General features: G+C 34.9%; 3 protein-coding genes across 7 annotated transcripts; 2 read left to right on the plus strand and 1 right to left on the minus strand.

Moving 5' to 3' along the window:
* Positions 1–378: 378 nt before the first annotated feature.
* LOC110423701 (Polynucleotidyl transferase, ribonuclease H-like superfamily protein) lies at positions 379–6,340 on the plus strand. Of its 5 annotated transcripts, none has more exons than XM_021438028.2 (7): positions 379–716; positions 918–1,074; positions 1,304–1,361; positions 2,210–2,278; positions 2,358–2,453; positions 2,708–2,797; positions 4,165–4,496. In XM_021438028.2, exons 2-7 carry the CDS (start codon positions 926–928, stop codon positions 4,246–4,248), a joined length of 546 nt encoding a protein of 181 aa, XP_021293703.1. In that variant the 5' UTR covers positions 379–716; positions 918–925; the 3' UTR covers positions 4,249–4,496. The 5 variants fall into 5 exon arrangements, with proteins under 5 accessions (XP_021293703.1, XP_021293693.1, XP_089639033.1 ...); XM_021438018.2 differs by having other exon boundaries at positions 381–821; XM_089782907.1 differs by lacking the exon at positions 4,165–4,496 and adding an exon at positions 4,650–6,226 and having other exon boundaries at positions 383–821.
* On the plus strand, positions 6,226–10,208 carry LOC149527695 (AT hook motif DNA-binding family protein). The gene is made up of 5 exons (XM_089782902.1): positions 6,226–6,664; positions 7,050–7,117; positions 8,000–8,131; positions 9,049–9,207; positions 9,691–10,208. The coding sequence occupies exons 1-5, from the start codon at positions 6,226–6,228 to the stop codon at positions 9,916–9,918; spliced, it is 1,026 nt and encodes a 341-aa protein (XP_089639028.1). The 3' UTR covers positions 9,919–10,208.
* Positions 10,209–10,375: 167 nt separating this feature from the next.
* LOC110423729 (putative glutathione peroxidase 8) lies at positions 10,376–12,843 on the minus strand. Its single transcript, XM_021438063.2, has 6 exons — positions 12,612–12,843; positions 12,001–12,077; positions 11,761–11,822; positions 11,407–11,525; positions 10,918–11,085; positions 10,376–10,803 (listed from the first exon to the last, which is right to left on the minus strand). Exons 1-6 carry the CDS (start codon positions 12,663–12,665, stop codon positions 10,765–10,767), a joined length of 519 nt encoding a protein of 172 aa, XP_021293738.1. The 5' UTR covers positions 12,666–12,843; the 3' UTR covers positions 10,376–10,764.
* Positions 12,844–12,965: the final 122 nt, after the last annotated feature.

Here is a 12,965-nt window from a genome sequence, read left to right on the forward strand (position 1 = left end):
ATAAATATTCTTAAAAAAATATATTTTTTAAAGAATTAGAAAAAGGTCATGAAAGGAGTTTTTTTTAAAAATTATGTCAATTTTTTAAATTTTTTTTAAAAATGTGCTCATTTATTAAAAATAATCATAATATTACTCTCTTAAAAGAAACTTTCTTTTCCTCTATTTATTTGATAATTTTAATTAAAATTAAAATATATAAAAATTATTTTACTAAATAATTTATTTATTAAAAAAATTTATAAAAATAAATTTATCATACAATTTTAATTTAATTTTAAAAATAATTATTTTTTTTAAAATTTCATAATAAATTTTAAATTAAAAAAATCAAATCAAATAAACTATTAAAAATCAAATAAGAATAGACTGTGTGGACTCTGTTAAAGTCAAATACTAATAGACTGCATGGAATTATAACCAGAAGCTAAGGCTTTTCCAAAAATAATAATAAAAAAAAAGCAGAATCTGAGGAGTAAGAAGTAGGGTCAGTTACCCTAATTATTAATTAATCTATTAAATTCTGAGCGCGAACTCAATCACTTAAAAAACGTTGCGTTTTGAGCTGCCGAAGCTGCAGTACGCTTAGCGTAGGTAAAGGTCAGTTATTGCGTAAGAGCGGTGAGGCGTTACCTGAAAAGGAAAGCGTAGCGTTTTTGCTTGCGTGTCTTCTTCTGCTGCGTTCCCAAATTACAAAGACGCTATTTTTTTTTCCTGTAAGTTGGCCAGTCTGCTTCCTTCCCGTTTCCCGTTCTATTTTGGCTAGTTGGGTTACCTCAATATGGAATGGCTAGGCCACTAGCTTTGTGACTGCTCTTAAGGTGTTTGAGGAAATGTTTATTTGAATTCTTTTTCGTTTAGTCTTGTCTTTTAATGTGATAATATCTAACCTTAATGTTGATTTCATGATTTTATAGATAGACAGATGCAGTATGTAAAGTGTGTAAACTTTTTCCAAGATTTGCTCAAAGCAAAAGCATTGGAACGAGGACGGTTGCTTGGTTTAGATGTCGGTGATAAGTATGTTGGACTAGCTGTCTCAGACCTCGATAACAAAATTGCCACACCTTTAAGGTACGGGTTTTTTTTTTTTTTTTATATGCGGCTGATCTCAAGTATTTTTCAACTATTGGGTCTCAATGTTGAAACAAGCTTTGAGGGTCTCAGTATAGAATTCATCATTCGTAGTCCCGGTATCATCAAATAAGTAAAAAATGTTGAAGTGCTTTATTTTGGTGATGCTTGTTAATATAGAACCATTAGAAAGCCGATTAATGTTTGTCTTTTTTATGCATCTATGCAGTGTTTTGATTCGGAAGAAAACAAATATTGATCTGATGGCTAGTGATTTTCAAATCCTGGTGAGTTTGGTTCAATTTTCTTTCTTCATTCTTGGAATTAAAATTTAATTTACTTAAAGAGTTTTTACAAGGAAGAACAAGTCTCATGGTACTAGTTAAGGATAATAAGATAATACATGTAAATGTAATACCCCAAGATTTTGTTGTCAGTGAATTAGCAGGGCGGGATGTTTAGGGTGGAGGAGGTGGACTGGAAAGAGAACCTAGTTTTTGTTTTCCTGGATTATGGTATTAGGTGGGAGTACGTCTCTTTGTTTATCTTTCTCCTCCTTTCTTTTTGTGAAGTTGGGGTTGCAGATGTGGGCCCTAGTGTGAGTTCTGCTTGGATGATGTAAGTTCAACAAAGTCCTTTTCTTCTTTTGCTTGATTTGTGTTTGGTGAAGTTGTCCGTACCTGGAACTTTTGTGTACTCTGTGACTGCTTCTATGCCGATACATTGTTGTGTGGAATCTTTTAAGGGAGTTGTGCTCTTTCATTTGTTAATCCTTAGCTTTGGATGCTCCTTTTTTTCCCAGTCAAGGAGTCCCATGATGTCTCTTCCTTAGAAGGACCTAAACATCATAATAATAATAATGCACCTTTGGGTCACAAATCTTTTCAAATCAACCTGTGGTCAATGCAATCATGATCGTGTTGTAGCTAATATTGTTTATTTGTTTCATTGGACAACTGGAACAGAACTTAGCTTGCTTTCTGTTTGCAAAATATATCATGGATGTATTAAGGGAACAACTGGTATGAGCTGAGTTATGCATACATCTGAGGCCAGGGATAATGCTGATCGTTATTGAACTTTGAGCTATCTTCTGTCACAACTCTTGATCATCTTTGCTCTGGCCTGTATGCAGATCTCTGAACTTTCTTTGGTGGGCTTCATTGTTGGCTACCCATTTGACAGACGACAACGTGCTCCTGACGTGCGCATTTATCTTATGTTCAGTCACATAATCTCTAATTTGCTCCCTAAATCTTGTTTTTGTTTTTGATTTTGATCAGGCTGTACAAGTGAAGCTATTCATCGATGACCTGTCTAAAACAGGAAAGCTTGATGGAGTTAAGTACACGTTTTGGAATGAGTGCTTTACATCAAAGGTAGGTGCTCGTGGCTATCTCATAGAAACTTCAAAATGTTAAAGCTGCATAATTCACAATCTTTCTTACGTGAGTAGATTTGTAGACCTGAAATACATGCACAAGGGTTTAATTAATTGTCAAATAAGATTCGTGCTCTTTCATTTTCATGTATGTAAATATATTGTTGTTAATCCTGGATGCATAGCATAAACTCATTGCTGCAGCAATATATGACAAGCAGTAAGGAATCTCATAGTTTGTCTTTTCAACAGAATGCGGATTTGCTGCTAAAGCCTTTGAACTTGCACCCAATAGTATCGAAAACTATAGTTGACAAGTTTGCTGCTATTCAGATTCTTCAGGTATTTTCTTAGTTTCCATCCTAGGCAAATTTGATAAGTTTCTTGTTTATACGTGTCTTAACTTTAGAATTGTTAGTTTAAAGGCATTGAGTTCATTCAAATCATAAATAAGGTATACTGTTGATTGGCAATCGAGGGAATTATATTAGAATCCCACACGTCAAAAATGACGGAGGAGAAGCCTTTCAGGCATGTTAAAGTTTTTACGACATGTTTGGTTGGGAGAATCCTCTGTTTCAAAAAGGATTGACTATTCTTCAAAATTTGATAAAAGCTTGGAATAGCTAATACCACCTTTTCATGATATTAGCTAGTCCACACCATGGGAGTAAAGTCCAAACATTTTAGATTAAAATGTCCTTATTTATTTTTAAAAATTACAAACTTAAATTTATAAAATTAATATTTTAAATTAAAAATTAAAAAATTAATTTTTTATATTTTAATTATAATATATTTAATTATAAATAAAATAATAATATTTTAAAATATTAATCTTTAAATTATTAAGTGAAAATATAAATTAAAAAAAAAAAAATGCAAATACAGAAAAAATAAATCTTATTATAATAAAGAGGTTAAGTTATTAATTATATATTATAAAATATTTTGAATTTAAAAATTAATTAAAAGTATTAATATTTTAATCATAATAATATTTAAATTATAAATTAAATTACCAATTATAGTATTTTATAATATTAATTATTAAATTATAAATAAAATATTAATACTTAAATAATCTATTATTAATATTTAAAAAATATAAATTATTAATATTTAAAAGATCAAATTAAATAAAAATAAATAATCATAATAACATTTAAATTATAAATTAAATATTATTATTTTTAATATTAATCATTAAAGTATAAACAAAATATTAATATTTAAGCTATCAATTTTGAATATTTTAAATAAATTGTAAATTATAAATATTTAAAAATAAAAAAACATAATAACATTTAAATTATAAATAAAATATTAGTATTTTATAATGTTAATGATTATATTATAAATAAAATATTAATATTTAAAAATAAAATAAAATAATTAATTATATAATAAAGGGTAGTTTTATTTTTTTCTTATTCCAAAGTTATTGTTGTCAATCAAATATTGTAATAAGTTATATTAATTATTTTTATTCCTAATATTAAATTACGTAATAACAATTATATGTTATTATTATTTTATTATATTTTTGTATAATAATTATTTTATTTTATTTTCATCTATTCAATGAACCAAAAGTGCTACTGGTGATCTTCTATTGGGAAATGATAATGTTTGAGATGCTGAACCAAATTATTCTAACTTTTGATTTGAGTCAGTGGTCAAACTTGCTTTTAACGTAAAATGTATAGATCTTCATTTTTCTGGTAATTGGCACTCGGCAGACGTACCTGGATTATGGGAAGAAGAATGTAAAGTTGGAAACAGCTGGATGAGACCTTATCAAATGGGTCTGTACGTTATGTCATCTGTTTCTATTATGCATCCTAGCTTTGTGAGTAAAAAGTGCTGCTGGAGTTTGGCTGTTTGCCCGATGCTGGTTCACCTTCTCCAAGTTCTGAAAAAAAAAACATTTTATTGCCAACGCTCTGACATAACAGCTCTGGCATAGCAAAATTAAATGTTTCTGTCAGTAATTGTACTCCTAATATCTTAATCTTGTGTATCACTGCAGGTTTATTAATTAGGTAGCTGTACAATTTTTTTGAGCCTTTGGATGCATATGATTTTTGCTAAGTCTGGACTAACAATCTCTACTTGCTCAGTGTTCACTTGACTTAAATTCTACTAACTGTGTTATATTCGTGGGCAATATGCTAAGCGTGAGAGCTTACAGTGGACAGATCCTTGTCTTTGGGTGGTAGAATCTATATCTTGAAGCTTGGAAGTAGCACTTTTCAAACCATTTCTCGTGTAAAAAAGTGGTACACCCAGAGTTACTGAGAAATACGATTGGGAAAGGCAGTAGCCCAGCCATGGCATCCAAAATTACAGCTGGCCTAAAAGGACCTCAGCTTATCTGAAAGTGGACTTACATGTTTATACCACTACTTGTCACTTGGCAGCTTTCCAATAAGATGTCAAATCTAAAACGACATCGTTGAGGGCACTTTCTCTTCTGGGCTGAATACCACCAAACCCTTCTAAGAAACCAAGACCAACGTTATTTTCCTTGTTGTGAAGCAAAATGGTTCCTTGGTTACCTCACATCCTTCTTTTTCCTCATAATAATATTATATAAAATAAATATATGGGCATTCTCCCTCTTTTAGAGGCTTTGTTGTTTGGATTCCTTGACCATCTCTATCTTACTCCTTGGCTCAGTTTTCATCAGGGTAGTGTTAGTAGTACTGAATGGAAAAACCAAAACCAGAAAAAGCAGCCATCACCAGATGGACACTCAATTGAAGCAGAGAAAGAAAACAAAACAAAGTACTCTTCTTTGATGCAAAAAGAAGGGGAAAAAAATAAGGGGCTCACTGCCCTAAGGAATGGCAATCTGATAAGGACATACACACTGTAAGGGAGTTTTGGGGTACTTTTTGTGGGCCACTCACTGTCCCTCCCAATACCATCACTCAACTCTTTCTAAAGTCTTTGGTCAGAATACGAACACCCCCGACTTGACTCTTTACTAAACAACCCCAAGAAACAATTTTATTTTAAAAAAAAAAAAAAGGGGAAAAGAAAGGTCTTCTACCTCATACACCTTTAATTCAAAAGCTCTTCATTTTTCAAATCATTTTTCCTCTTTGTCTTTTCTTTCTTTCTGTCACTCTTTTCTTTTTTTCTTTCTTCTCTTTTCGTTCTTTTCCTTGTTCTTGCATTTCTCTTCTCAAAACCCTAGGTTTTCAAAATCTAGGGTTTTGTTTTTCTTGATGAGTTCGGGGCTCTGAGTGCAAGAACTTGTTAGGAGTTTCTAGTCTGTCTGGGTCTTTGAGCCCTTGCTGTTCAGCATTCTTTTTGTTGCTCAAGAGCTAACTTTAGTGATGGGTTCTTGTAGAGTGAAAAGATTTAACCTCTAACTCTTGTTGTTGCTCTTGTTTATCTGGGTTTCGATTGAAGCGTCTTGGGGTTCTTAAATTATACTCATTTAAAGAAGAAACCCCTGAAAAACCCTGTCTTTGAACATCATTCTCTTTGCTTTAGAAGATTTAGGGTTACAAAGGGGCTTCTTTGAAGCAGAGGTTTCAAATTCTGTTGTTGTTAGACTATTTTCTCTACTTATTGAAAAACCCTGGTAAAACCCTTTTGTCAGAGCTTCCTTTTTTGTGCTTCTTCTTCGTTACAATTTTTAATCAGTTTATTATTTGGGGTTAAAAGGCTTTAAAGAAACAACTTTTAGGTGCCAAAAACAGAGTCTTTTTTATTTTCTCTGCTTAAATTGTGATTAATTCTTCAATAGTAAATGCATGGATGGGAGAGAAGCTATGGCATTATCAGGCGGGTCAACTCCTTATTATATTCATAGAGCGGTTGGTGGGTCTAGTTCTGGCTCGGTAACACACACTGGTATAGCAGCATTTAATTCCCAACCGGGGTTCAGGCCCTTATCTAACCCTCAGGTTCAGGTTCAGTCAAATGTTGGATCAACATTTACAGGAGAGCCTAAAAACGTCAGTTTTCCTCATGGCATTAACATGGGTGTGTCCTCTGGGATGCCACCGGGCGAGCCGGTAAAGAAGAAGAGAGGGAGGCCCCGAAAATATGCTCCTGATGGGCAGGTTTCATTGGGACTTTTGCCTATGCCTGCCAAGCCTAAGCCTTCATCAGGATCAGATGCTTCTGGCCAAAAAAGATGCAGAGGCCGGCCTCCTGGGACTGGGCGGAAGCAGCAATTAGCCACTCTAGGTTGGATTTTTTTTTTTGGATTTTGACGTTTTAATTGGATTACAGCTAGGATCTTTTGGTAGGAAATAGTTCTGTGCCTCTTTAAGCTTTGATTTTATTATTATGCTCAGTGATCTGATAGTTTTAGGCTGCAATGCATCTTTGATGTCGCCTATTATGTTATCTGTGCAGTAACAGCTAATTACATCTTTTCTTGCATGTATTTTACCCTAGTTCTGTTGGCTGCTTCTGCTCATACTTACATTGTAAGAATCATGAGGATAGGCTAGAATTTTTTGGAATTTAATGTTAAGTAGAATAGAATGCTTTTATAACCACCTGTGGTGCGAAATATGCTACTTGGTTTCTGGATTTGTCTTTAAACGTTCAGTTGTTTCTGATATAGGTGAATGGATGAACAGTTCAGCAGGACTGGCCTTTGCACCTCATGTTGTCACTGTTGGAATCGGAGAAGTACGCTACATCTTTCTAGTTTGTTTCACATTTAATACACAATATGAATGATCTTGAATTTACTTGGTTTGCAGTTGAATACGTTAATAAGAATATAGCTTTAATTATAATATAGCTACTGGGATAGATGATTTGAACACAAAGATCTTTTCTACAAAACATGCATTACTGAGCCTGTAATGTTTGCTTTCTAGGATTTAGTTGAAGCCTGTAATTCTTGTGACTTCGATGCAGATGGAGTTGTGATCCCCTCCTTGTGAATTTTGAGAGTAAGAAGGCTGAGATAGATGGCAATATGCTTGACTAACCTTTAGGATAATACACTTAAATACTTATTGGAGTTAACAGCTCATGCAGTTGTATGGTGATTACAAGCATGCCCATATTCAATGTATGTGTCGTTTAGGTGATATGAATTTGAAAAGTATAGATGAAGACGACTACACAATTCATGCATTTTCACATTAGTCCACTGTGTTACTGTCCATTCTTGTGATGCTGTTCCTAATAAGGAAACCTCATTTTTTTATCTCTCTTCTGGACCAGCTTGTAATGACTAATTCATTTAGTGGTGGGGAAACCTAACAGGCAACATTGTTTAACTTGTTCAAAAGGGCATTGATTTTTGCATAATGATAACTTTCACACAGTGGCATCATTCTTTTTGCACTTCTGAACTGTGAGTGTGAGTTGTTGTCCCCACTTCAAGTAAACATGAGCCCCTACGAATTTGTGTACTATGTACATAAGCCCTCATATATGGTTTAGATTAATGTTAATGTGTTAACTTATATGATTTAGTTGCAAATAGCATCTGCAATTTCCTAGGCATGTAGAACTAAATCTTGACTTGGGAATGTGCAATTTTATCTTCTTTTTCAGGACATTGTCGCAAAAATGTTGTCCTTTTCTCAACAGCGGCCAAGGGCTGTCTGTATCTTATCAGGCAGTGGTACAGTTTCCTCAGTAACTCTTCGTCAGCCTGCATCTTCTACTCCTACTGTGACGTATGAGGTTGTGGCACTCAATGCTCCTTTTGTTTTTACTTTTACAAAAAATTGTAAAACTTTGTATGCCATGACCTTTTGAATGCCAGAACATCTTTGGTAGCTTCTTTATTCGAATTCTTAGAATTGCGGTTTGAAATGTGGCACACAAATTCCATGTGTTTCTTGCCATCCTGTTTAAATACATTTTTCAAAATCATAGTAGCCTGAATTATGTATTGTTTTGTTTTTTTGTTTGTTTGTGCATTTCATATTATTGTACATGGACTTTATGCGCATCACTCTGTTTTGTAATGTATACTTATGCTTACAGGCTTATAGTACCTCTAAACGTGAGTTCATAGTGCTTAGTGGTTCTCTGCTTAGTTAGTACTACTTGTGAAAGCATAGGATGGTGGTCTAGCTCCAAAAACATAACTGCCAGGATGAATTTGGACTTGATTTCGAAATTCAACATTCACCTGGGCCTGGGGTTCAAAGATATGGAAAGAGCTTTTGGTTAAAGGTTGGCTTAGCTTTGCAAACAAAGTCAAATGCTCTATGAGCAAAGTGAGTTAGTGTTGGGGGTTGTGCATATGTCTCTACATGAGAGAGGTGGAGAGAGACATGAATTACACTTCAATGTCTTTGTCACACGTCATAGATAAGGTGATACTTTTCTGCAAACGAAGTCCCTAGTGTGTTTTCAATGGCCTGCATTTTAGCTTATGATGTCTCCTTAGTTGATTAGCCATAGCATCTTTCTTGGGTCTATTTAGTCTTTGACAAAAAGGAACAAGTTTTTAATTTCCATAGGTTTAGATCATAGTGCAAGTTTTTGGAACACAATTGACCTTTCCATTTTATGCATTTATCCTTTTGAACCTTTAATGATATTTGTGCAGCTTGGAGGAAACTTATTTGATCTGTTTTAGCTTTTCTTAGGGCCGTTTTGAGATATTATGCTTGTCGGGTTCTTACTTGCTTGCTGAGGATGGTGGACCCCGCAGTCGAACAGGTGGCATAAGTGCTTCTCTTTCTACACCTGATGGTCATGTCATAGGTGGTGGGGTTGCAACCTTGATTGCATCAAGCCTAGTTCAGGTATTTTTTTTGTTCCTCATAAGTTTTACTTATGACTGTAGTTGCTTACATATGATGTTGAGCTTCGTAGCATGCAAGTCTTATTGCTATTGTTGACTTTTGATTTTAAAAAATAGTACCAGAGGGAAGATTTTGGGCACAGTGATATGGCATGCACAGTGCATGTAGCACTGTGTTATTTAGATATTCTAGCTTGTTATGTCCGGTGGTGTGCATACTGGAGGAGATGTGCGTGGTTGAGTGCTTGGTAAAATTAGTTGAGTCTGAAGAGGTTCTTGTTTGCATGCATGTAAGAACGGAGAATCTATATCCTAGTATGATGTTTTTAGTGAGTACTGGTTGGGTTTAGTGAGTTTGAATAGGGGTACCAAAATCTATTTGTGCAACGTGAATTTTGTTCTATGTTGCAGTGGGTCACTGGTGGAGGCTGTGGCATGAATTTTATTCATCTGAGTTTTCTAATGCATTATACACTTGCCGCAGCTGGTGGTATGCAGTTTTGTCTATGGAGGATCTAAAACCAAGAACAAACAACTCTCCAGCCCAAAAGGCAGTAAGGATTCCCTACCCCAGCTCAGCAATAAATCAGCTACACAAACTGGTGCACCTTCAACTCAAAATTTCAGTCACCCTTCTATGGGTGTTTGGCCTGGTTCACGGCATGTTGATCCGAGAAACCCTCACACAGATATTGACTTGACGCGAGGATGATCAGGGTATTTTTGTACATATGTGTTGTTGTACATGTGCTGAATCGTTGAGAAGTATGAAAATTTAAAATCCTCCCAATTCGCCCAATAGGGGCAATTGGTTTGTGCTAACTTAGATTGTAACAAAGTCACTGAGTTTCTCTAGTGTCACTAGTAAACTTGTTGAAAAATTATGTAGTTTGAGCTGAAGGAACGTTAATATGTAGCTGGAAGAGATGCCCATTTTAAGGGTAACCAGTATTTCAAGCAAACAATGGTTGCCATATTTTTGGCCATTGGATTGTGTTGTAATTGATTATCTACAAATTTAAGCTGAACTCTATGGCGTTGTGGTTCATACCATTTCCCAGGTGGGAACACCACGGGTTTAGGATATGTATAGGATTGAGGACAATGTAGCATGAGATCGATAGAGTTGGACCTGGTAATATACCAAATGCTACATTTTAAACTCTGTATTATAGAGAAAATCAATTCCCAACCTCAGGTTAAGCTCAAATTTTCCGCGAGTAAGTAATGACTGATGCTTCCCTTGGTGGGGGGAATTTCATTGTTTCAGTGACAACCAGTTCAAATGTTGAACATATTGAATCCATCTACAACCACAGCAGAGAGTATTCGCGGAAAGCCAAATTGCAAATAATTAAAGAGGTCGACCACCATACAGGTCACTATCAGCTAGTTTCACATAAAAAGAACGTAGATAAAGGCAAGTCTTACATCTGATAAATAATACACTGAGTTTTGGGTCCCCGTTTAACCAAAGTTTTCTCACATGGCATTCTGCAACTCTTATATCTCTCAGCACTAGTGTGACAGCTTCATCCTCCCTCCTCTTTCTCACTAATCATTCTTGGCCAAGCCCCAATAGTTTCTTTATGTCATACTGCAATAACACCATATAAAGCTAAAGATTTAACTCACTTCGTATAAGAACAGTACCTCAATATGAAATGCCAAAAAGGAACTTGAAGCATGAGAATGGCAAAAGTAGTTTCACCTCAAGACTAAGTGGAGAAGCGGTGGGGTAATAACGATGAACAACTTGGCCATCCTTGCTGACCAGGAACTTGGCAAAGTTCCATTGGATATCGTCTCCAAAAATTCCCCATTTGCCTAACTTTAAGTAGTTGTACAGTGGAGAAGCATTATCGCCATTTACTTCAATCTAATACCAGAACAACAAGGAGATATGGTTCAATAAAGTTTTGCACATTAGATCCATACCGTTCATGGGCAGAGTTCTCAAAAAAGATTGAATCAATTAAATATGTATGTTGCAAGCATGTTACATGTTTTGTACTTAAAGTATGCCAATCAGGCTAGTTAGCTGATCATCAACTATGCCTAAAAATCCTCAGTTCAATATGTAAAGTTTAGACCTGCTAAATCCAAGAGCTGTAGGATATGGTCACCAGCAACAATACTCAAGTTTAACTAAGCTTCAACAGTACAGAAAGTGCAGCATGATTTTGGTTTCTCAATCTACCTTGTCAAAGATGGGAAATTCTGATCTAAAGCGGGTGCAAACAAACTCAGCAATCTGATCATTTGATCCTGGTTCCTCCTCACCAAATTGATTGCATGGGAAAGCCAGTATCTCCAAGCCTTTTACAGAAACAAATGCAAATTGAGTCTGTGCAAGCGATGCGATGACAATATAATCTTTGAAGGGGGATTCATTCATCCCAATACTCCACAGTCTAACCCACATCAGAATATTAGTAGAAGTTCAAGAAATACATGCCCACATAAGGGAACAGTTCAGGCTATTGTTTTAAATTATTATTAGTGTATTAAACAGTTCAGGCATGGGGCAAACTCAAAGGTTCAAAATGCAAACCTTGATCTTTATACTTCTCATGTAATTGATTCAGTTCTGTGTAGTTTGAGTTTGTCATTCCACTGCCACAAACAACCAAACAGAGAATCAGAAATATAGATCCTAATTGGTGAAAGAAACAAATAACAAGGATGAAAGGGAGCAAAGGACTGAGAAACTGATGGCTATAAATCATTATCAGTTGGCTCAGTTGCAAAGAAGAGACGTCCAATATTGATCACAGAATAAGAAAGCAGATACCATTTGGAAGCAACATTAACAATCAATAGCACTTTTCCTTTGTAAGCACTGAGGTCCACAACATTTCCCTTAGCGTCCTGTCAGCGGAAGGAAAAGGATCATATAAATATTTCTTCTTTTCCTGAATATTCTAAATTGAAAAAAAAATACACATAATATTCTTTTCTTAATCCTTTTCTGGAAATGAACATGAGCCAGAGACTGAAACAGCATGCTTCACAGTTAATTGTCTTTCAATCTAGCTCATGTGTCTCTCTTTCTAGTGTCTTTCAAATAGTAACTAAACAACCTTAACAAAAGGTAATCCACAAAGACAGCTCTTACTACCTAAGTTAGAATTTTAGAACCAAAGACATGGAAGGAGTCAAGCAACCATCAAAATTTCCCAATTATATATATATATATATATATATATATATATATATATCTAAGATGATCAGCTTAAAGAACAAACAAAGGTAGCTAACTTTCTCTTTTCCTTCATTTCTTTGCTTCTCTTTCGTGGAATTGCATGACAAGGAAAGAATCAATGGACGGGTAAATGGACTGAAAACTTAATAAAAGAGCTTAAAAGCGTACATAAAAGAACTAAAGAACAAGAACAAACCAACCTTAACAGTAAAATCATAGATGGACTCGGGGTTCTTTGTGCTTTTGCTTGCCATTGGGTAATCTTGTCTTGTCCGAGAGGAAATGGAAAGAGAAAGACTATCTTTTGAAGAGGAAGTGAAGTGAGAGAACCATGAAGCTTGCCGTTCAGCCCTGTGATGCTGGGAAGCTTCAATCTGCTTACACGTGTACAAGTTTTAATTCTTTGATATAAGCCCATTTTAACGGCTTAGTGGTAAAGCCCAATTGTTTCCTTTCGTTGCTCGATCCTCTAAAAGTCAGGTAGCGTTAACAAACAAAGAATGTAAAATTGGACGGAATTGCCCCCTTAATGGGCATGAGATTCTAGCATTTTG

The sequence above is a fragment of the Theobroma umbraticum genome, unplaced genomic scaffold (assembly GCF_002168275.2).
Source record: "Theobroma umbraticum cultivar Fairchild unplaced genomic scaffold, ASM216827v3 scaffold_30.0, whole genome shotgun sequence".
Lineage (NCBI taxonomy): Eukaryota > Viridiplantae > Streptophyta > Magnoliopsida > Malvales > Malvaceae > Theobroma > Theobroma umbraticum.

Bases quoted from the DNA above. Each gene is read 5' to 3' on its own strand.
- LOC149527695 (XM_089782902.1), top strand. From the start codon at position 6,226: ATGGATGGGAGAGAAGCTATGGCATTATCAGGCGGGTCAACTCCTTAT. The intron at 8,132-9,048 runs GTTGTGGCACTC...AGCTTTTCTTAG, and splicing joins CTCCTACTGTGACGTATGAG to GGCCGTTTTGAGATATTATG. The intron at 9,208-9,690 runs GTATTTTTTTTG...CACTTGCCGCAG, and splicing joins TTGCATCAAGCCTAGTTCAG to CTGGTGGTATGCAGTTTTGT.
- LOC110423701 (XM_021438028.2), top strand. From the start codon at position 926: ATGCAGTATGTAAAGTGTGTAAACTTTTTCCAAGATTTGCTCAAAGCA. The intron at 1,362-2,209 runs GTGAGTTTGGTT...GCCTGTATGCAG, and splicing joins CTAGTGATTTTCAAATCCTG to ATCTCTGAACTTTCTTTGGT. The intron at 2,454-2,707 runs GTAGGTGCTCGT...TCTTTTCAACAG, and splicing joins ATGAGTGCTTTACATCAAAG to AATGCGGATTTGCTGCTAAA.
- LOC110423729 (XM_021438063.2), bottom strand. From the start codon at position 12,665: ATGGCAAGCAAAAGCACAAAGAACCCCGAGTCCATCTATGATTTTACT. The intron at 11,526-11,760 runs GTTTGCATTTTG...TTTCTGTAAAAG, and splicing joins TGAGAAGTATAAAGATCAAG to GCTTGGAGATACTGGCTTTC. The intron at 11,086-11,406 runs GTAGATTGAGAA...TTCTGGTATTAG, and splicing joins AATTTCCCATCTTTGACAAG to ATTGAAGTAAATGGCGATAA.